The sequence below is a fragment of the Mustela lutreola genome, chromosome 8 (genome assembly GCF_030435805.1).
Source record: "Mustela lutreola isolate mMusLut2 chromosome 8, mMusLut2.pri, whole genome shotgun sequence".
Taxonomy (NCBI): Eukaryota; Metazoa; Chordata; class Mammalia; order Carnivora; family Mustelidae; genus Mustela; species Mustela lutreola.
This window is the reverse complement of record NC_081297.1, coordinates 75,184,716-75,206,599: the sequence shown is the minus strand read 5'-3', so window position 1 is coordinate 75,206,599 and position 21,884 is coordinate 75,184,716. Positions and strand designations below refer to the sequence as shown.

Here is a 21,884-nt window from a genome sequence, read left to right as displayed (position 1 = left end):
AAAGGAAATGAATGTGAAATTAAAATATCCCACGAAGAAACGTCCAGGCTAAGAATGCTTTAGCAGCAAAATTTTCTTAACATTTTAATTAAGATATGACATTAAACTTTCATATACTCTCTCAGAAAACAGAAAAAGTGGAAATACTTTCAAGCATATTTATTAAGGCCTGCCTAACCTAAACAACAAAATCTGAAGTCTATGACAAGAAAGGAAATTTGTAGATCAATATCACTTATAACATAAATACAAAATTCTAATAAATATTGGCAAAGCATACCAACCAATATATTTAAAAGATACTACATTATGAATCAGTTGGTTTTATTCCATAAATAAATAAAACATGTAATTCACCACATTCACAATATAAGGAAAAATAATATAATCATCTCAATATGTATACGTGAAAACTTTACCATTAAGACCAGGAACAAAACAAGGATGCTTCCTATTACCACCTTTATTCTACACTGTACAAGAAGTACTTGTCAGCACAATAAATATCATGATTAGATGGGAATAAATAAAACTGTAATGCGCAGATCAGCATAGTTTATGCAGAAAATTTTTAAAATGCCATAAACCATTATTAGTAAGTTGAGCAATGTCACTTCAGAGTTATTATCCAAAAACTAAATTATATTTTATATATCGCAATAAAAAATAAAAATGAAAAATGATGAGTTAACATTAAGATCAAAAATATTAAATCACTAAAGTTAAATCCAACTAAAAATATGCAAGAGCTCTACATAAAAACTGTAACATCTTAAAAGAAACCAAAGAAAACTTAAATAATTAGAGGGTACCCATATTCATATATTGTAAGGCATACTATTTTATATATTTCAATTCTCTGATATTGATATACAGTTTCAACACCATCTCAGATGTCATAGTGTGTCTCTGTGTGTGTGCATGTGAATATATATGTATGTGCATAAAGTAGCAAATAAATTCCAAAATTTCTCTGGAAAAGTAAAAACCTAAGAATATTCTAGAACAGGGTTCAGAAAATTACAGCTTCTGAGCCAAATATGGCCTGCTGCTTATTTCATTAATTAAGATTCACTGGAGCATAGCCATCATCAAGCGTTCATGTATTGTCCATGGCTGCTTTCATGCTATAATGTCTAGAGAGACCAGAGGGCCTATTAGCTTAAAATATTTATGCAGCCCGTGGGGCACCTGGGTGGCTCAGAGGGTTAAGCCTCTGCCTTCGGCTCAGGTCATGAACTCAGGGTCCTGGGATCGAGCCCCACATCAGGCTCTCTGCTCGGCAGGGAGCCTGCTTCCCTTCCACTCTCTCTGCCTGCCTCTCTGCCTACTTGTAATCTCTCTCTCTGTCCAATAAATAAATAAAATCTTTAAAAATATATATATTTATGCAGCCCTTATTTATATCTTGTCCTTTACAAGGAAAGAAAAATGCTAACCTTTGGCCTTGAAAATCTTGAAGGGAAAAAAAAAAACTGCCAAGCACAAACAACCAGATTTAGTTATTAAAACAAAGTATACCACAGTAGAAACCTATAACACTCTCACATAGATAGTTATTTCATCTATGATGATGGTGATATGACTGTGCAGTGGAGAAATGAAATCTCTTTAATAAATCATCCTGGGTCAATTAGATACCATATGGCATCAAAGTAAATTTCACCTCAAGTCATATCCAAAAATTAATCTCAGAGGAAGTGTAAATCTAAAACAAGTGTAAAATTTAAAACAATAAAACTTCTAGGATATAACCCTGGGGAAGGGAACATCTTCATGACCTTTAAATAAGAAAGTTTTCTCCAACAAAACAAAAGCATAGTTCATAAAGGAATTGACTGCTATGTCGACCTAAATTAAAACTAAGAACTTCTGTTCACCAAAATATACAGTTCAGAGGGTAAAAAACCATGCTACAAAAGGACACAAGGTATTTGCAAGACATATAAGCAACAAAACTTCCCATCCTTAAGATACAAGTAACTCCTAAAAATCAATAGCAGGAGAAACAGCCAAACATGCACATCGTAAAAGATAGGCAAATGGTCGTTAGGCCTGCCAAAGGATGTTCAGCCACACTATCAGGAAGTTAAAATCTAAACCAGATACCTTTGCACACTAACCAGAATGGAAAACATTTAAGAGACTTATAATAGAAAACATCAGCAAGAATGCTCTGCAATAAGAATGGCAGATGGAAAATTCTGGAAAATGATTTGGCATATGGACTGAAAATGAAAATATGCACACTAATGGAGGCATCACAAACCCTCATTTCAAACTGTATTACCAAGCTACATTAATTAAAACAGTATACTACTGGCATAAAAACAGATACAGAAATCAATAGATCAGAATAAAGAGCCTGGGAATAAACCTGTGCATTATCAATTAATTTACAACAAAAGAGCCAAGAATAAACAATGGGGAAAGGACTGCCTCTCCAGTAAACGGTGGGAAAACTGGACTGCCAAATGCAAAAGAAGGAAACCGTTAAACCATATGCAAAAACTAATTCAAATTGGATTAAAGACTTGAATGTAAGACCTGAAACCATAAAATTTCTAAAAAAAAAAAAATATATATATATAGGGCCATAAGCAACTGAACATAGGTCTTGATGATAATTTTTTCAATCCAACATCAAAACTAAAAGCAACAAAATCAATAATGCATCAAACTTAAAAGCCTCTGCACAGCAAAGGAAACCATTAAGAAAAAGAAGAGGCAACTTAGTGAATGGGAGAAAGTATTTTCAAATCATATATCTGATAAGGGTTAGTATCCAACATATATAAAGAACTCATTTAACTCAAGAGTTTAAAAAGAATCCAATTAAACAAAAGGGAGAGGATTTAATGAGGATTTGATAAACATTTTTCCAAAAGAAACACACAGATGGCCAACAGGTGCATAAAAGGTGCCCAACACCACGAATCATCAGAGAGATGCAAATAAAAGCTACCCTGGGATATCACCTGTTAGGATGGCTTTTAAAAGAAAGACAAGAAATTACTAGTGCTGGGAGGATGTGGAAAAAGAGGAACCCTTGTGCACTGTTGGTAGGAATGTAAACTGGTGCAGCCACTGTGGAAAACAGTGTGGAGGATCCTCAAGAAATTAAAAATAGAGCCCATCATATGATGTAGCAATTCCATTTCTGGGTATTGACCCAAGGAAGACAAAAATGCGAATTCAAAAAGATAGATACCACCCATGTTCACTGCAACATTATTTACAATAGCTAAGATATGGAAACAACCTAGGTGTCCATCAGTGAATGAATGCATGAATAAGAGATTTTATATATATATATATATATATGTATATATATATATATATATATACACACACATATATATATATTCTAATAATCTATAAATAATATTCTAGACCTAATATCCTAATGTTCTATATAAATAGGTATATATCTATAGCTATGTATCTATATATATTCTAATATATATGTATTCAAATATTATTCAGCCACAAAAAGAGAAGGAAATCCTGCCATTTGTCACAACATGAGTGGACCATGAGGGCATTGTGCTAAGTAAAATAAGTCAGACAAAGACAAATACTGTAACATCTCACTTCTATGCAGAATTTTTTTTTTTAAGATTTTATTTATTTATTTGACAGACAGAGATCACAAATAGGTAGAGAAGCCGGCAGAGAAGCAGGCGGAGAGAGTGGAGGAAGCAGGCTCCCTGATCCCAGGACCCTGGGATCATGACCTAAGCCGAAGACAGAGGCTTTAACCCACTGAGCCACCCAGACCCCTTCTATGTAGAATATTAAAAAATAAATAAGAAATAAATTTAAAAGACTCACAGGTCCAGAGAAGACATTGGTGGTTGCCACCAGAGGCAAATGTGGGGAGTGAAAAATGTGGATGAAGAGGTCAAAAGGTACAAACTTCCAGTTATAAAATAAATCTATCAAGGGTATAATGCACAGCATGGTGACTATAGTTAGTAACAATAGAAGGTATATTTGAAAATTGCTAAAAGAATTAAGCTTAAAAGGCCTTATCACCAAGGGAAAAAACTTTTTATGTAGCGATAGGTGTTAATGAGATTTATCATGATAATCATTTTACAGTATATGTGAATATAGAATCATTATGTTGTATCTGAAACAAATATAATGTTATGTGTCAATTATATCTCAATTTTTTAAAATTGAAAATATGTATAACTTATGGTTTAGAAATCTTACTCCTATGTATACAAATTTCAATCCTATATATAAAAACAATAAGAATAATAAATATATATAGATAAGTACAATAATGTTCTAACCAGTTAATCATAATATTCAACAACTGGGAACAACCCAAATGTCTATCCAGACTAGCATGGGTTATATTCATAAATAAAAAGCCATACAGAAAAAATATGAACTATTACCACACACATGGACAGACTTCCACAGCATAACTGGGAGTTATGATACTTGATACAAATAAACATATACTATATCATTCCATTTACATAAGGCTTAGGAATAGAAAAAATAATCCCACAGTGCTAGAAATCAAGATAGTGGTTTAATTTGGGAGGAGAGAGGGGTGCAATCAGAATTGCTGGATTATAGTACGTTCTATTTCTGATGCAGGTGGTGGTTACCTGGTTGATGTGTTCACATCCAATAAATTATTGTGCTGTATTATTTTCCCCTTTATTCGGCTATGTTTTATTTCAATAAAAGGATATATTAAAAACAGAAGAGAAATTCAGCCATTATAAAAAGGAAATTAATTCTGCCATTTGCAAGACAACATAGATGAAATTTGAGGGCATTATGCTAAGTAATAAGTAAATAAGTCAGTCAGAAAAAGATAAATACTATGTGATCTCATTTTTATGTGGAATCTAAAAAAAACAAACTCATAGAAACAGAAGAGACTAGTGGTTGTCAAGGGTGGTGGGAATGGGCAAAAGTGGTCACTGGATACAAACTTCAAGTCCAAAGATGAATAAGTTCTGAAGATGTGATGTACAACATAGTGACTATAGTTAACAATACTATACTATCTATCTGAAATTTGCTAAAAGAGTAGATTTTTAAAGTTCTCACCATAACACATACATACACACACACAATCATATTGAGATGATAGGTGTGTTAACTCGCCTATTTTGGTAATCATTTTGCAATATATACATATATCAAATTACATTGTATGTTCTAAACTTACATAATGTTATATATATATATATCACTTAGATCTCAATAAAGCTGGAAAAAATAAAAAATAATTAAGAACAAGAAAAATTAACTCAAGGGACCAAAATTACTCTGGCTTTGTTTTTCTTTTCTTTTCTTTTTTTTTTTTAAGATTTTATTTATTTAGTTGACAAGACAAAGATTACAAGTAGGCAGAGAGGCAGGCAGAGAGAGGGAGAAGCAGGCTCCCTGCTGAGCAGAGAGCCCAATGTGGGGCTCGATCCCAGGACCCTGGGATCATGACCTGAGCCGAAGGCAGAGGCTTTAACCCACTGAGCCACCCCGGCGCCCCTGGATTTGTTTTTCAAGTAATAATCAGCAAAATTCTATTGAAAGCATGATTCTTGTTCAATTGGTCACAGAATATTCAGTTAAAAGACTTTTAACTGAGCCATATAAAGAAAGGACAACTTAAATTAAGCCATAGCTTCTAATCATCTGTACCCAGGAATATTTGCAAAACTACTTCATGTCCTTTCCTAAACAAAAAAATTTCAAGGCTCACAGGTCTCTTTCGAAAACCGGTATGGCTGACCTTGGGAATTCAAATATATACAGTATTATCCTGAGGGGCACACAAAATATTTTTGCTAAGATAGTAATGCCTTAAGACTGACTACATATACCACAGAAAATACTGAAAGAAGATTGTTCCCACCACATATTGCACAAGTGTTCTTCTAATAGAACTTCAGTGTCTTCTGTTACAACCCCTCAATGAACCACATTGGAGAAGTAATGATACACATTGTGAGACCCCTTCAAATGTCTGAGAAGAATATAATGTCTGCAGACTGAATATTTAGCAGTATTCTGTCATTAAGGTCTTTTTTAAAAAATAGAAAAAAAAAACAGACAAAACAGAAATGTTCCACTGCTCGACAGCTTGAGTTCAATAGTGAAGGCGCTATCAGCAGCCATATAGGATCTGCTCAGGGCCTCAGCAATGGGGTCTGCCTAAGGATTGGGGGGAGCTTCCCATCCTGTATCAATAACTTTTCCTGGTTCACTCTAGTATTTTCTTTTTTTTTTTTTTATTAACATACAATGTATTATTTGCCCCGGGGTACAGGTCTGTGAATCATCAGTCTTAACACAATTCACAGCACTCACCAGAGCACATACCCACCCCAAAGTCCATCTAGTATTTCTACAGGACAAAAAGGAGAGAATGGTTTCATTCTCTCATTAGTATCCCCTAAGCTTCAAGAAACATTTATGTTTTCAAATGATGCTGTAATTCCAATTCCAAAATCTGTAGTTCAAGTTATGATAGGGTGTAGCAGAACAAGCACTGGGCTCTCACAACTGGTTAGTATACCATTCCTATGTTCTCATTTGAAAAATGTGACCTTCATACTAAACGATCTAAGGGGGTTCTCAGTTTTGAAACCATGAGAGTCAAGTGTGTGCCTCTATTTGAGGGTATCCTCAAGTTTAACCTTTCAGCAAATATTAACTGAGCACCCTCTAAGAACAAAGCCCCAGCCTAAGTGCTGTAGTGTAGGAGGCTGACCTTTAAGGAGCACTGAGTTGAAAAGTGAAGCTTAGACATACTTCTAAGAGAGTAAGTTCACAAAAAAGACCGTGATGTTTGTTGAATGGTTATCATACAACCATATCATACAACCATAGAAGGTGACAAGGACCATGAGAAAGATAAAGAAATTATGGGATTTTTAATGGTGCAAGATGGAAATTCTAGATATTAAGTTCAGAAAAGTCTGTTGGGTCAGGTATGATTTAAGCTGGACTATGAACAATATTCTCAACTTTTCTGAATATGTTTGTGTGTTTATGTATTATACATATATGATTCAGTGTGGAGATGAATAAACGTTAAAGTAGCTCCATGTCAGAGGAATGGTTCAGAAGCAGAGACAACAGACTATAGTAATCAACATGTGGCAGCAGATTACTGTCAAACTAGGATCGCTGTGGATTATATAAACTTCAGTTCGCTTTCTTTCAGCCCATACTAACTTAGAGAATCTAAAACCAACTCTATAATTTTAAATGCTTAAGAGGAATTCACAAAGGAGATTACCTATGAATAACTAAAATTTAACTCAGATAAGTTAATTGCAACATTTTCAGAACCCCTCAAAGTTAAGTGTACATCCTCAGGGATAATACTTTGCCATTTCCACTTGCCACTAAGAGGTTTTCATATTTTCATCATTCATGACACTTAAGTATCATTTCTAACTCCAAACTATTATGCACTGAAATAATTTTAGTTTAAAAATATCAATTACTTCAAGAGCTTTTGATAATTTGCAATCATCAGAATTTATAGAAGACATGCAGGTAATTCTAACAGTGTCATATATGATTTTTAAATTGCAGACTTCAACTACAGATCAATTTTAAATATTTTTTCTCTCTTTAGTTAGAGCATTTGTTTCAATATGGTTTGAACTCTTTTTCTTTTTTTATTACTTTTAACTATCTAAAGGTAATTCATCCCAGAACATAGAATCATATAGCTAGTTACTACATACTTCTCCAGAATACAACTAAAGTCAAAAACAAAGACAACCACTATACTACTGATACAGTGTTGGTACCTAAGTCAGTACAGTAATAGTAAGACACACTGGAATTGCCAATAAAATTCTCCAACTATATTGTATGCTCCTCGAAGCAGAATACTATTTTAAAATCTTATACAAAACAGGCACTCAAACATATGTCAAACGGATAAATGGGTGGATATATTTAAAGTTATCAATGAAGTAGCAATAATACTGTTCTACTTGTCTGATTTCAAATATCCTGAGAGTAGTTACCAGAGTGGTTTTTGCTGTTATCTTGTAAAATAATATTCAATACTTAGAAGATACTTGGAAGAGCTGAAAAAAATGACTAGACAACTTTTGAATTCTCTCGTCTCATAAAAAAGAAGACTTGTAAGGAAACTAGAACTGAGTCCAATTTCACTCCTGATAAACTAGTCCACCCCAGTTTAAATGCTTCCAGAAACAGGACATCCACTAGAGTGCCAGCATACAGTTCTAGGAAACCCACTCCACCATGGGATACTCTTAAGTATTACAAAGGTCTTCCTCACAGGAGCACCTGGGTGGCTCAGCTGAGCGTCTGCCTTCAGCTCAGGTCACGAGCTAGAAGTCCCAATAGCAAGCCCCAGGATGGGCTCCCTAATCGGCAAGGAGTCTGCTTCTCCCTCTCCCTCTGCCCCTCCCACTGCTTGTACACTCGCGCTCTCTCTCTCTCTCTCTCTCAAATAAATAAATAAGATCTTAAAAAAAGAAAAAAAAAAGTCTTCCTCACAGTGGCTTAAACAACATCTCTGTCACTCCATCCTCTGAGCTAAATTTTTTGTTTCCTTTTTTGTTTCAATATCAAGTACCTGTACTACCGTTTCTAACTGAAAATACTTTCAAGAGTTTGAAGACATTTATTATGACTTTTATTCATACAGCATAGCTTCTATCCCTTTCTTCAAGATGGCAGCCCTCCTAAAATATGGAGTTGGCATTCTGACAGTCTCAGATGGAGAACAGAAAAGTAACACTCCAGATTTGCTCCCACCAGAGCAAAATACAATAGTATTTGATTGAATCACATAAAATTGCCAACACTCAACCATTGACCTACAAAAATGACAATTTCATGTAGTTCAACATAATAGCATTATCTTCTTTGATGTAAGCATGGCACATCCATCAATGTGTCCTCGGATTGCATTAGCTTTTTAGCAGCTGTGTAACACAACTGCTTCATATTAGGTTTGAGGCCAAGTAAATCCCATAGGTCATTTTCCCATCAACTGCTGGGCTTATGCAATGAATCTTACAGAATTTTATAATGTGGGAATTTACTTACCTGCCATTTACTAGTTTTGTTATCCTTATAGAAATGCTTTGATCTCTTAGGGTCCCAATGTATCCTGAATCATATAATGTTTCCTACATGCCAGACACAGTTACCAGTCATTCACATTTGATCTTCCTCACCACTATATGAGCTAGAATCATCAGTTCCCACATTACAGATGAGGAAACAGACACTGAGTGGTCAAGTGCATACCCTAAACCACTACATCACCTGACTCTCAAAATAAGGAAACTGTCTTTCTCAAATGGTTTTGTGGTGATTTAATAATATACATATAAAGTATTTAATTTTTTCACACCTTTCCTTTATCTAGCAAGTTCAAATAGCTGCCAAATACAATGGATTTCAGCTCCTAAATGTTTCTTTCTTGCATCTGGCACTTCCTTTCTATTCTTCCAGACTATTCTCCAGTTACTAACACTTTTAATTCTTCTGAAATGCTGTTTATTGAAATTACCTCTTAACTGGTTTCTCTTCCTCTCCATCCATCTGTTCCTATCCACACTATGTAACTCTGGGTCCTATTTCTCATCACTCTCTAAATTTCTACTTTGTTTTTATACTCCCTTTGAGTATTGGTTCCTCTTACTAACTCTTCTTACTCCTTCAAGGAGAAAAAATAAACAAGTAGAATTTTGTTTTCTGTCTTATTTTCTTATTATGCTATTTTCCCTGAAGAATAGGCCTTCTTTCCTATTTGTCTCTCATTCAGAGGCAAGCTGAAATAAATAAGAATAAAGCCCAAAAATCAATTTATAGAACTTCCTCCCATTAACAAAACCAGAAGGTGAATGCTGGGACCAGATCAGGATTCTGCAAAGCAAGGTGGTCTAAAACAAAGGCTCTGGACCCAATGGCCAGGGCTGAAATCCTCACTTTGTGATTTATATTTGGATAACTTTCATCCTGTCACTTAAGCTTTCTGTGCTTTAGTTTCCTTGTGTGTAAAATAAGGATTATGATAGCATCACTTCTTAAGGTTATTGTACAAACAATAAATGAGCGAATATATCTAAAGGGCTGAGAACAGTAGTTAGTAGGAAAGATCTTGTATAGGCAATAAGAAAGCTTCATCACTAGAGATCTGCATTGGCCCAGATGCCTGGTCCAGTACCTTGTGAATATTTATCTCAGTTCCTTTACTGGTCCCTCAAGTAATGTTATTTTTTTTTCTTTTTCTTTTTTTTTTTTTTTTTTAAGATTTTATTTATTTATTTGACGGAGAGAGAGAGAAATCACAAGTACTCAGAGAGGCAGGCAGAAAGAGGGAGTAAGCAGGCTCCCCGCAAAGCAGAGATGCCGATGCTGGGCTCGATCCCAGGACCCTAAGATCATGACCTGAGCCGAAGGCAGAGGCTTAACCCACTGAGCCACCCCGGTGCCCCACAATGTTATTTTCTGAACACTCCTGGTAAGTGCCCGATGCCCGACCCCAGCTAGCTTGACTCTTAATGGGCAGTCAGCAGATCCATTGGATTGCCTCAGGCCTTTAAACAAAGGAACTCTAGAGCAAATGACAAGAGACAGCAAATCTTTTTGGAACATAATCAAAGGAATAATTAGATAGAAGAACAAGAAAGAGGAGCATGGATTCAGGAGAATGTCCTAACAGAGAAGACAAAAGAGAACATAGTTCTGCTGAAGGAAGTGGCTCATTTGAGATTCTTTTTTTTAACAAAAAAGAATTCACGCCACTGGGTAACTGACAAATAAAGAAGGTGTGGGAAGGAAAGTTAGGACGGCTACAAAAATCGCAGTTTGATATTTTGGCTGATGATGTTATTAGCTCTATGTAGAGCAAAGGCAGCAGCCATAGGGTAGAGGTGATGAATTTACATTCATGTATGTAGAGTTTGAGATGAAGCTCAAATAATTACATGGAAAGGTCTATAAGCAGTTAAATATGAGAAACTGGTGCTCAGTATCCCACTGACCCATTATCTGTGGGAACAATTTTTGAATTGGTTTATTCTGCCAGTTTTGAGAATAAATGACCATGACCTACAGTCTTATTTTCTATCTCACAGCTGAGACACACTAGTAAAATGGCTGGGCAACAAGGCAATCTATGGCAACAAATAACAGAAATCTCCCTCAGGAATCTCACCAGAAACTGCAACCCTATTAAAACAATGCACTGACTTCCTAGGATAGGAAGCAGATAGAAATGAGTGAACTACAAGCAGAGAGAAATGCCTTTTATTTTAATAGACTCCCTCCCCTCTAGTGATCATCCTTCCACAGGAACATGGAGATGCTCTCAATACAAATTAACCAAAATAATAATTCTGCCTCTCAGCTTTTATTTCATTAACAAAGTATGTTGTGATGAGCACTGGGTGATGTACACAACTAATGATTCACTGAATGCTACATCAAAAACTAATGATGTACTATATACTGGCTAAATGAACATAATAAAAAACAAATAAATAAATAACAAAGTATGCCTGTATTAGGAAATGGAGTTTTTACTTTATTTTCAAATAATAAATTACTAACTAGCAAAAAGTAAGTGACAGTTGATATCAAGCATCACATTTAAACCCTTTAAAGCAATATTTTATAAAAATCAGCGGTTGACTTCTAAAAGTGAGACTAAATCTAGCCTTCAATTATGTAAGGATTGCAACACATTAAATTTACTTTACACTGAGGAAAATACACGTTTCCAGGCTAGAATATTCTACAGGAAGGTCATAAATCAGACAAACATTGAGGATTAATAAAAACAAACACAAAGATTATTCTCATAAATTTAAAAAATGCAATCTTTGGGTTGAAAAGGACTTAAAATAACTAAAATCAGGGAAGTATCACCTTGACCAAACTGTAACTTCGACCATATTTTCCAGCACAATGATATTAAAAAAATTTCTAATGCTTACCTCTCTCCATTCTTTATTTCCAACTCCTTGTACATATAAGACACAAACTATAAAAGAAGAAAAAGTAAACATATAAATGTCTTTTTATAAATATAAGATATGAATGTATATAATTTATGCTTTAGCTGTCCAAAAGCTACATCAAAGTGATTTCCTAATTCCTGGGCTTATTCCTCCTCTAAGAAAATTGCTAGTAAAACATTAAATGACTAAAAACTTTTGTGAAGAAACAAGAAACTGTATCAGATCTTTAGAACCTAACATGCATAGACCTAAACACAAAAATATACAATAATTATTTGCTAATGTCTACATAATACATAATGTCTACACGAACTTTGCTTCACATAACTTTACAGTATGCTACAGAGACACATAAATTTTTAAACTATAGTTTAACAGTTTGAGATATTTCATGTTACTAAAGATTAGTCAAGCTCTTCCTAAGATACCCATAATGCTCAAAGCCATCACAAGAAGGACAATCTGGAGCATATCATCTTCTGTATTTAACATTTGCAACTCCCACCCTCAATAGCTACAAACAGGTAAGCAATCTTGTCAACCACAAAAGGAAGTCACAAAAAGAGAAATGAAGGCTTTGGAGTAAAGATTAGGGATTAAAAAAAAAGTCCCACTCATCTGTCAAGTGAGCCCTAGGAACTTTTAATACCCACATTGTAATGCCTTTTCCCCAATGACTACTTGAAAAATCCTAACATCTCACAAAACCTCCCCCTAAATCACAATCATCCTGTACTTGTAGAGATGGAGAGGTATGGGATATACATTTCTAACTATTTCAAGATTTGGAAACACTTGCTGATTTATATAGTAATGTTGCTGTTTTCTAATTTAAACTGTCTTTTTCATTGTACAAGTTATCTCCAATTTTTTTAATATACATTATTAGCAATCAAAATTTCAGTTCATACAAGATGATGTTGTATGTTTCACTTGGTTAAGCATGCCTTTACATACTTCTTTTATTTATAAAAAAGAAGGAAAAGTATTACTGTGGGAAAACCACTTAAAATTATGGTTCATTATGGTCACCTTTCAAACACAATTTCTATCATATAGCCGTACCATGAGGTTTTAATTTCAAAGTGAATTGTCTTATATCTGCATTTTCATCTTACTCTCCAAAGTGCTAAGCAACTCCTTCTCTTTAGCCAGACTACTGCCCAGGTAGATGAGAATGCAAGGCTTGACACCATCCCCTGTCTTTCTCTCTGTGCTTTAAAACAATTATTTAAACAAGAACTATAAGTTTCATACAATTTTTACAAAATCAAGTAAGAAAAATAAGTAGACTGCTTCAAAAAGAAAATAACAGATACTTACTTGGATCAGATTTAGAGAATGTGTCTCTGTCAAGAAGATTTCTGTTGAATGAAAGAACATGTCAGATGAATATAAGGCCAAAATATTTATATAAATACATAAATGTAAACAAATATATAAATTTTTACATATCATATATGTAACATATATGTACACATATATTGTATCTGTGGTATGTGTCTGCATTGTGTATTATGAGTGTTATATATGTATATTATGTATATATGTACATGACTAAATGAAAATTTGCTAAATATGTGCTTGTACTTTTTTTGCAGTTTTTTATAAAAAATTATTATTAATTTTATTTTTTCAGTGTTCCAAGAGTCATTGTTTATGCACCACACCCAGTGCTCCATGCAATCCGTGCCCTCCTGAATACCCACCACCAGGCTCACACATCCCCTCTACAAGCCCCCCCACCAAAACTCTCAGTTTGTGTCTTCAAAGTTCAGGATGCAGGGGTGAGGGAGGCCTATTTGCTTAGCCTTGTACTATAGCTGGTCAATGACAAGAGTCTCCACATTCGAAGATAAAAATCTGAGAGATGTAACTGTTCCAAGTTTCCTTCTATCATTCCATTAATCAGCATACAGATGGTCAGAAATGCTTCCTAAATTGAATCGTGAGTTGTGACTGATGCAAAATTGTTTGGGATTCAGAGCACGTGATCACATGAGAACACAAAATTAGAAGGCAACAGTGAAGCACCACCTATTGACACCGTCACCTTGTCACAGCAAATCGGAGGAGCTTTATGTTGCTACTCTGGTCTGGGAATTTAAGATGAATGTCCAGATCTCTACCAAAGAATTTTTCAGCGGAAGAAAAATATTAAAAGGTGGACAAGGCCATTATTAGCATCTATTTATTCTTCCTTACAGATATTTCCATATCTAAACCAGAATAAAATGGAAAATCAGAAACTGTGGAAGTCTGTATCCCTCTGGTATTGGGCTATCCTGTCTATCTTCAGTGGTAGTAATGCAGTCCCATACTTTATGCTCATAACAATAACCCTGAGTAATCAAAAAAAATTAATTCAGTATGCCCCAATTAGTAAGACAAATTGGAAAAATTCCCATATAAAATAGATTATTTTCCTAAAAATGGTAATTTGAAGCTATACTCTTGTATGAAAAAAATGTGACTACCTAGAATGATGACTTGAATGTACCAAAAGTTAAATTTGTCCTTTTTATTCTTCCTTTCTTAATTGGTAATAACTGTAAGAACAAATTACATTTTTATGCTTAATACTTATACTAAAAATCTCATGTTTAAACTGTCTTATTCTTCCACCCAGGACCACTACTTCTGTGCATTTATTCGTACTGCCCATGGTATCTGAAAGGCCATCTTAAATATCAATGTGATATCCTCTCTTATTTCAGATATCCCCTCTTATTTCTCAAAAGTTACTGCTTCCATGGAATCACTGTACAATAAGAAAATAAAAACAGAATCAACAGAAGAGCGCAGCACAGACCAAAAAAAAAAAAAAAAAAAACCCAAAACAAAAATGACATTATGTCTTCAAATAGTCCTAAAAAGAAGAGAAAATATCAGACATATTTAGATTTGGAATTAAGTCAGCTTCAAAGACCACTAGTCAGAAATCAAATTAAAATAATCCTTCTGTGCCGTAAGCAGACATCATGACTGCAGCAATGGTTAGCAAATAGTAAATTAAAACATTTCCACTTGAAAAATCACTGTGATACATATTTACAAAGGTGGGTCTCCACTTAGGTGGAAGTTCCTCAGCCATTTTCGTATCTCCAGCCTTTTGCTCATTAGTGTCCTTAAAAAACATAATTCAGCTCTTTCTTTCAGAGTTCATGATAATGTAAGAGAGATGACAGTGCAAAATAGCGCAAGGTGGCTGGGACTCAAGAACCATGTCATTCACATAGTTAAAAGAAGATAATGTGATTTCAGTGCCTTTTTGTCTCTTAAAAAACAAAACAAAACAAAAACAAACAAAAAACAAACAGAACAACTACAACCTTTAGCCCCATATAAAATAATGGATACCTAGCAACTAAAAAATTAATATTTTTAACCCTAGACTTTACAGGTCACATTGTTTCTTCTGACCATTATGACCCATAATATACATAATATACATGGTAAGGTAAAAAATAAACAGAGAAACAAAAAAATCTTGGATCCTTTACATGATAAGAAATAAAACTCCACGATCTCTTTAAAATTAGCCCCTTAAATTAGCAATTTAACTTTCCCAATGCTCTTTGACAATAAATTTCATCAATAAAATTCAAACATATACAATTTCAAAAGTTTGGAAAAGTTTCGAAAGCCAAGTATACTTAAATTGTGTGTGTGTGTGTGTGTGTGTGTGTGTGTGTGTGTATAAAAGACCACTGATTATCAAAATTCATCATAAAGTTTGGGTTGGTGATAGAAATAAAGGTTTTTACCTTTTCAAAATTCAATTAGAAATAAAGCACATTCACATTAAGTAAAACAAGACAGGTCTTATTGTGAAGGCTGTTTTATAAACAAGAAACTAAGCTGAGGCTCGGAGAGACTGAATGAACGCGTAAGAACACACACAGCCCCGTATCATCCAGTGGAATCAGCCCTTCTGAATTTGACTTCTCTGTTCTTCACAAAATGCTGGAGATACACTCCAGCTGGAGAAATTCTCCAGACATAGTGTCGGGAGAAGTCCAGAAGAAACAACGTATTTACCTCTAATTGTTGGAAATATGGAAGGCCCCCACATTGTACCTACTGGTTAAGCCACTAGAGCATAAAATAAAATAAGTTTCTGTCCCAAGACCAGTATGAAGAGAAATCCTGACTATAGAATGGAGACAAATAGAATGGAGACCAAGCATAACTGTATTTATTCACAGAAAAATATCTTTGTTTCCTATATGAGGGGAATAATAATAATAATACACACACACATGCACAAACACATACCACTAATTAGCTTTCATGTGGGAAACTGACACTTCTTTCCATAGAGGTGTCATTTCCTTGAGCCAGGATGCCTGTAATTTTATGCCTGTAAGTTTATAATGTGAGGCTGCACTTCAACAGTGGGTTAAAAAATCCTGAATATATTTTTCAATTCTGTAAATCCAGATGTAGCCAAAACAAGGAAGAGAGCAAAGTCCTGAAAAGAAATTATGGCAAAATAGAATATATGAGTAAGAAAACTTCCATGAAGAAGTAACTTAATCAAAATTATAATCTGTGAATTGCCGGAGTTGTTCTAGTAACCACTCACCCTCAAATTTCAATTAAAATTCCTGGACTTAAAAGAATACAACTGAAATAGCATCACTAAAGCTGAGGCCCAATCAATTAAATGCTAAGTACTGGGTTAATGGAAGAGGCATATTTTGCAGGAAACCTGAAGTAGGAGACTAGATAAAGCAAGAATTAGTAACACCCTTCCAGGACCAGCCAGGAGAAAGGCTTCCTTGACTTCCCCCTTAACCATTTAATCCTCATAGGTATTGATCCCTTGTAACACTTACAATAGACCAATGCATCAAGCTACCCTCCCTTGATGACAATAGTCCCTTAGCTCATCCTTTAACCCTGCATGTTCTGATTTTATGCCCAAGGTACCTTCTGATTTTAAGATAGTTCTCATACCATTATTAGCACAGAACTATACTGAATGGCCCACATGAATATTAGTTTTCTTGGTCATTGTAGACTTAATTCCCATTGCAAGACCCATATGGGACAGTCAGTTCGCCCTTAAAATGACCTCTCAGCTAAAGACTCGCCTTTCTCTAACTGGAAAAGAGCAATTCCCTTTTAACTTCAGTGTAATTCTGCAAGTATTTTTTAAGCAAATACTCTATGCCCAAGACCTATTTAAACACTACCAAAGATAGAATAAATACCAAAGACATGCTCCCTTACTTGAAGAAGCCTGAATTGTACTAGGTAGAAAAAGTCACAAAAAAAACTAAATAACAGGGGCACCTGTGTGGCTCAAGCCAATTAAGTGTCTAACTTGATTTCAGCCCAGGTCATGATCTCATGGTTGTGAGATCAAGCCTGGAGTTAGGCTTCACACTAGGCATGGAGTCTGCTTAAGATTCTCTCTCTCTCCTTCTCAAAAACAAAAACAGAAACAAAAAACCTAAATAGCAATATTGGACTGTATATAAAACAGCTGTTATGGGGAGAAAGAACAGTAACCTAAAAACAGAGTCAGATTAATTAAGATACAATGTTTAAAAAGATCAGGTACAATGGTTAACTCTTATCCAAACTATTTTTTAAAATATACTAGAGAGAGAAAAAAAAAAACAATGTATAGGTGGTATATATAATTAAAACTTAACAAATGAATATTAAATAAATAACTTATTTTTAAAAAGTTCAAATATTCTTCTTCATTGTATTTATATACAATGAAGCTTTATGAGTGGACTACTAAAGCTTCTCACTCTTCATGACTACGGTGAGCATACAATAACATGACCTATGAAGGTAAAAGTGATCTGTTAAGTGAGTTAACCTAAGAGTTTTGAGCCTGCTGCTGTCTTCCCGCTCCTTAAATGAAATCACCAAATAAATATTCTTCTTCAAAAGCGTGGTAAATATTGAATTTTTTTTTAATTCTAAAAAGGGAAACAAATACCATTATCCTCACACAAATGCAATTGGGAGAAGAAAACCTACTTGATATGTATTATGAATTTTTTTAATAGTTTCACAGTAAAAACAATGTTATTATCTGTGACCTTTTAAAGGTCATCCAAGCAAAAGATCAGCAAGGAAATAAAGGCCTTAAATGACACACTGGACCAGATGGACATCACAGATATATTCAGAATATTTCATCCCAAAGCAACAGAATACACATTCTTCTCTAGTGCACATGGAACATTCTCCAGAATAGATCACATCCTCGGTCCTAAATCAGGACTCAACAGGTATCAAAAGATTGGGATCATTCCCTGCATATTTTCAGACCACAATGCTCTAAAGCTAGAACTCAACCACAAAAGGAAGTTTGGAAAGAACCCAAATACATGGAGACTAAACAGTATCCTTCTAAAGAATGAATGGGTCAACCGGGAAATTAAAGAAGAATTGAAAAAAATCATGGAAACAAATGATAATGAAAATACAATGGTTCAAAATCTGTGGGACACAACAAAGGCAGTCCTGAGAGGAAAATATATAGCGGTACAAGCCTTTCTCAAGAAACAAGAAAGGTCTCAGGTACACAACCTAACCCTACACCTAAAGGAGCTAGAGAAAGAACAAGAAAGAAACCCTAAGCCCAGCAGGAGAAGAGAAATCATAAAGATCAGAGCAGAAATCAATGAAATAGAAACCAAAAAAACAATAGAACAAATCAACGAAATTAGGAGCTGGTTCTTTGAAAGAATTAATAAAATTGATAAACCCCTGGCCCGACTTATCAAAAAGAAAAGAGAAAGGACCCAAATAAATAAAATCATGAATGAAAGAGGAGAGATCACAACTAACACCAAAGAAATACAAACTATTATAAGAACATACTATGAGCAACTCTACGCCAATAAATTTGACAATCTGGAAGAAATGGATGCATTCCTAGAAACATATAAACTACCACAACTGAACCATGAAGAAATAGAAAGCCTGAACAGACCCATAACCAGTAAGGAGATTGAAACAGTCATTAAAAATCTCCAAACAAACAAAAGCCCAGGGCCAGACGGCTTCCCGGGGGAATTCTACCAAACATTTAAAGAAGAACTAATTCCTATTCTCCTAAAACTGTTCCAAAAAATAGAAATGGAAGGAAAACTTCCAAACTCATTTTATGAGGCCAGCATCACCTTGATCCCAAAACCAGACAAGGATCCCACCAAAAAAGAGAGCTATAGACCAATATCCTTGATGAACACAGATGCGAAAATACTCAACAAAATACTAGCCAATAGGATTCAACAGTACATTAAAAAGATTATTCACCACGACCAAGTGGGATTTATTCCAGGGCTGCAAGGTTGGTTCAACATCCGCAAATCAGTCAATGTGATACAACACATCAATAAAAGTAAGAACAAGAACCATATGATACTCTCAATAGATGCTGAAAAAGCATTTGACAAAGTACAACATCCCTTCCTGATCAAAACTCTTCAAAGTGTAGGGATAGAGGGCACATACCTCAATATCATCAAAGCCATCTATGAAAAACCCACCGCAAATATCATTCTCAATGGAGAAAAACTGAAAGCTTTTCCGCTAAGGTCAGGAACACGGCAGGGATGTCCATTATCACCACTGCTATTCAACATCGTACTAGAGGTCCTAGCCTCAGCAATCAGACAACAAAAGGAAATTAAAGGCATCCAAATCGGCAAAGAAGAAGTCAAATTATCACTCTTCGCAGATGATATGATACTATATGTGGAAAACCCAAAAGACTCCACTCCAAAACTGCTAGAACTTATACAGGAATTCAGTAAAGTGTCAGGATATAAAATCAATGCACAGAAATCAGTTGCATTTCTCTACACCAACAGCAAGACAGAAGAAAGAGATATTAAGGAGTCAATCCCATTTACAATTGCATCCAAAACCATAAGATACCTAGGAATAAACCTAACCAAAGAGACACAGAATCTATACTCAGAAAACTATAAAGTACTCATGAAAGAAATTGAGGAAGACACAAAGAAATGGAAAAATGTTCCATGCTCCTGGATTGGAAGAATAAATATTGTGAAAATGTCTATGCTACCTAAAGCAATCTACACATTTAATGCAATTCCTATCAAAGTACCATCCATCTTTTTCAAAGAAATGGAACAAATAATTCTAAAATTTATATGGAACCAGAAAAGACCTCGAATAGCCAAAGGGATATTGAAAAAGAAAGCCAACGTTGGTGGCATCACAATTCCGGACTTCAAGCTCTATTACAAAGCTGTCATCATCAAGACAGCATGGTACTGGCACAAAAACAGACACATAGATCAATGGAACAGAATAGAGAGCCCAGAAATAGACCCTCAACTCTATGGTCAACTAATCTTCGACAAAGCAGGAAAGAATGTCCAATGGAAAAAAGACAGCCTTTTCAATAAATGGTGCTGGGAAAATTGGACAGCCACATGCAGAAAAATGAAATTGGACCATTTCCTTACACCACACACAAAAATAGACTCAAAATGGATGAAGGACCTCAATGTACGAAAGGAATCCATCAAAATCCTTGAGGAGAACACGGGCAGCAACCTCTTCGACCTCTGCCGCAGCAACATCTTCCTAGGAACAACGCAAAAGGCAAGGGAAGCAAGGGAAAAAATGAACTACTGGGATTTCATCAAGATCAAAAGCTTTTGCACAGCAAAGGAAACAGTTAACAAAATCAAAAGACAACTGACAGAATGGGAGAAGATATTTGCAAACGACATATCAGATAAAGGACTAGTGTCCAGAATCTATAAAGAACTTAGCAAACTCAACACCCAAAGAACAAATAATCCAATCAAGAAATGGGCAGAAGACATGAACAGACATTTCTGCAAAGAAGACATCCAGATGGCGAACAGACACATGAAAAAGTGCTCCATATCACTTGGCATCAGGGAAATACAAATCAAAACCACAATGAGATATCTCCTCACACCAGTCAGAATGGCTAAAATCAACAAGTCAGGAAATGACAGATGCTGGCGAGGATGCGGAGAAAGGGGAACCCTCCTACACTGTTGGTGGGAATGCAAGCTGGTGCAGCCACTCTGGAAAACAGCATGGAGGTTCCTCAAAATGTTGAAAATAGAACTGCCCTATGACCCAGCAATTGCACTATTGGGTATTTACCCTAAAGATACAAATGTAGTGATCCAAAGGGACACATGCACCCGAATGTTTATAGCAGCATGTCCACAATAGCCAAACTATGGAAAGAACCTAGATGTCCATCAACAGATGAATGGATCAAGAAGATGTGGTATATATACACAATGGAATACTATGCAGCCATCAAAAGAAATGAAATCTTGCCATTTGCAACAACGTGGATGGAACTAGAGCGTATCATGCTTAGCGAAATAAGTCAAGCAGAGAAAGACAACTATCATATGATCTCCCTGATATGAGGAAGTGGTGATGCAACATGGAGGCTTAAGTGGGTAGAAGAATAAATGAAACAAGATGGGATTGGGAGGGAGACAAACCATAAGTGACTCTTAATCTCACAAAACAAACTGAGGGTTGCCGGGGGGAGGGGGTTTGGGAGAAGGGGGTGGGATTATGGACATTGGGGAGGGTATGTGATTTGGTGAGTGCTGTGAAGTGTGTAAACCTGGTGATTCACAGACCTGGGGATAAAAATATATGTTTATAAAAAATATATGTTTATAAAAAATAAAAAATTAAAAAAAAAAAAATAAAGTGCTAATTAAACAAAACAAACACTAGAGTTGTTTTAGGGAACAAATCTTCAAATTAAAGACATGAGTGAGTTCTAAAAAGCACCTTTACCTGTGGCCAGTGCCCGTGGGAACAGTTTGATTTCATGTTTCATAAGAACAAAAAAAGGTTACA

General features: G+C 35.1%; 1 protein-coding gene across 1 annotated transcript in view; it reads right to left on the bottom strand.

Annotated features, from left to right (window-relative positions):
• CPNE8 (copine 8) overlaps positions 1-21,884 on the bottom strand; it is a 215,605-nt gene that overhangs the window by 172,484 nt on the left and 21,237 nt on the right. Inside the window, exons 2-3 of the mRNA XM_059185658.1 lie at positions 13,329-13,369; positions 11,982-12,028 (exon numbers count right to left, since the gene is read on the bottom strand). Coding sequence (XP_059041641.1) covers positions 11,982-12,028; positions 13,329-13,369 — 88 coding nt within the window. The remainder of the gene's footprint in view (positions 1-11,981; positions 12,029-13,328; positions 13,370-21,884) is intronic.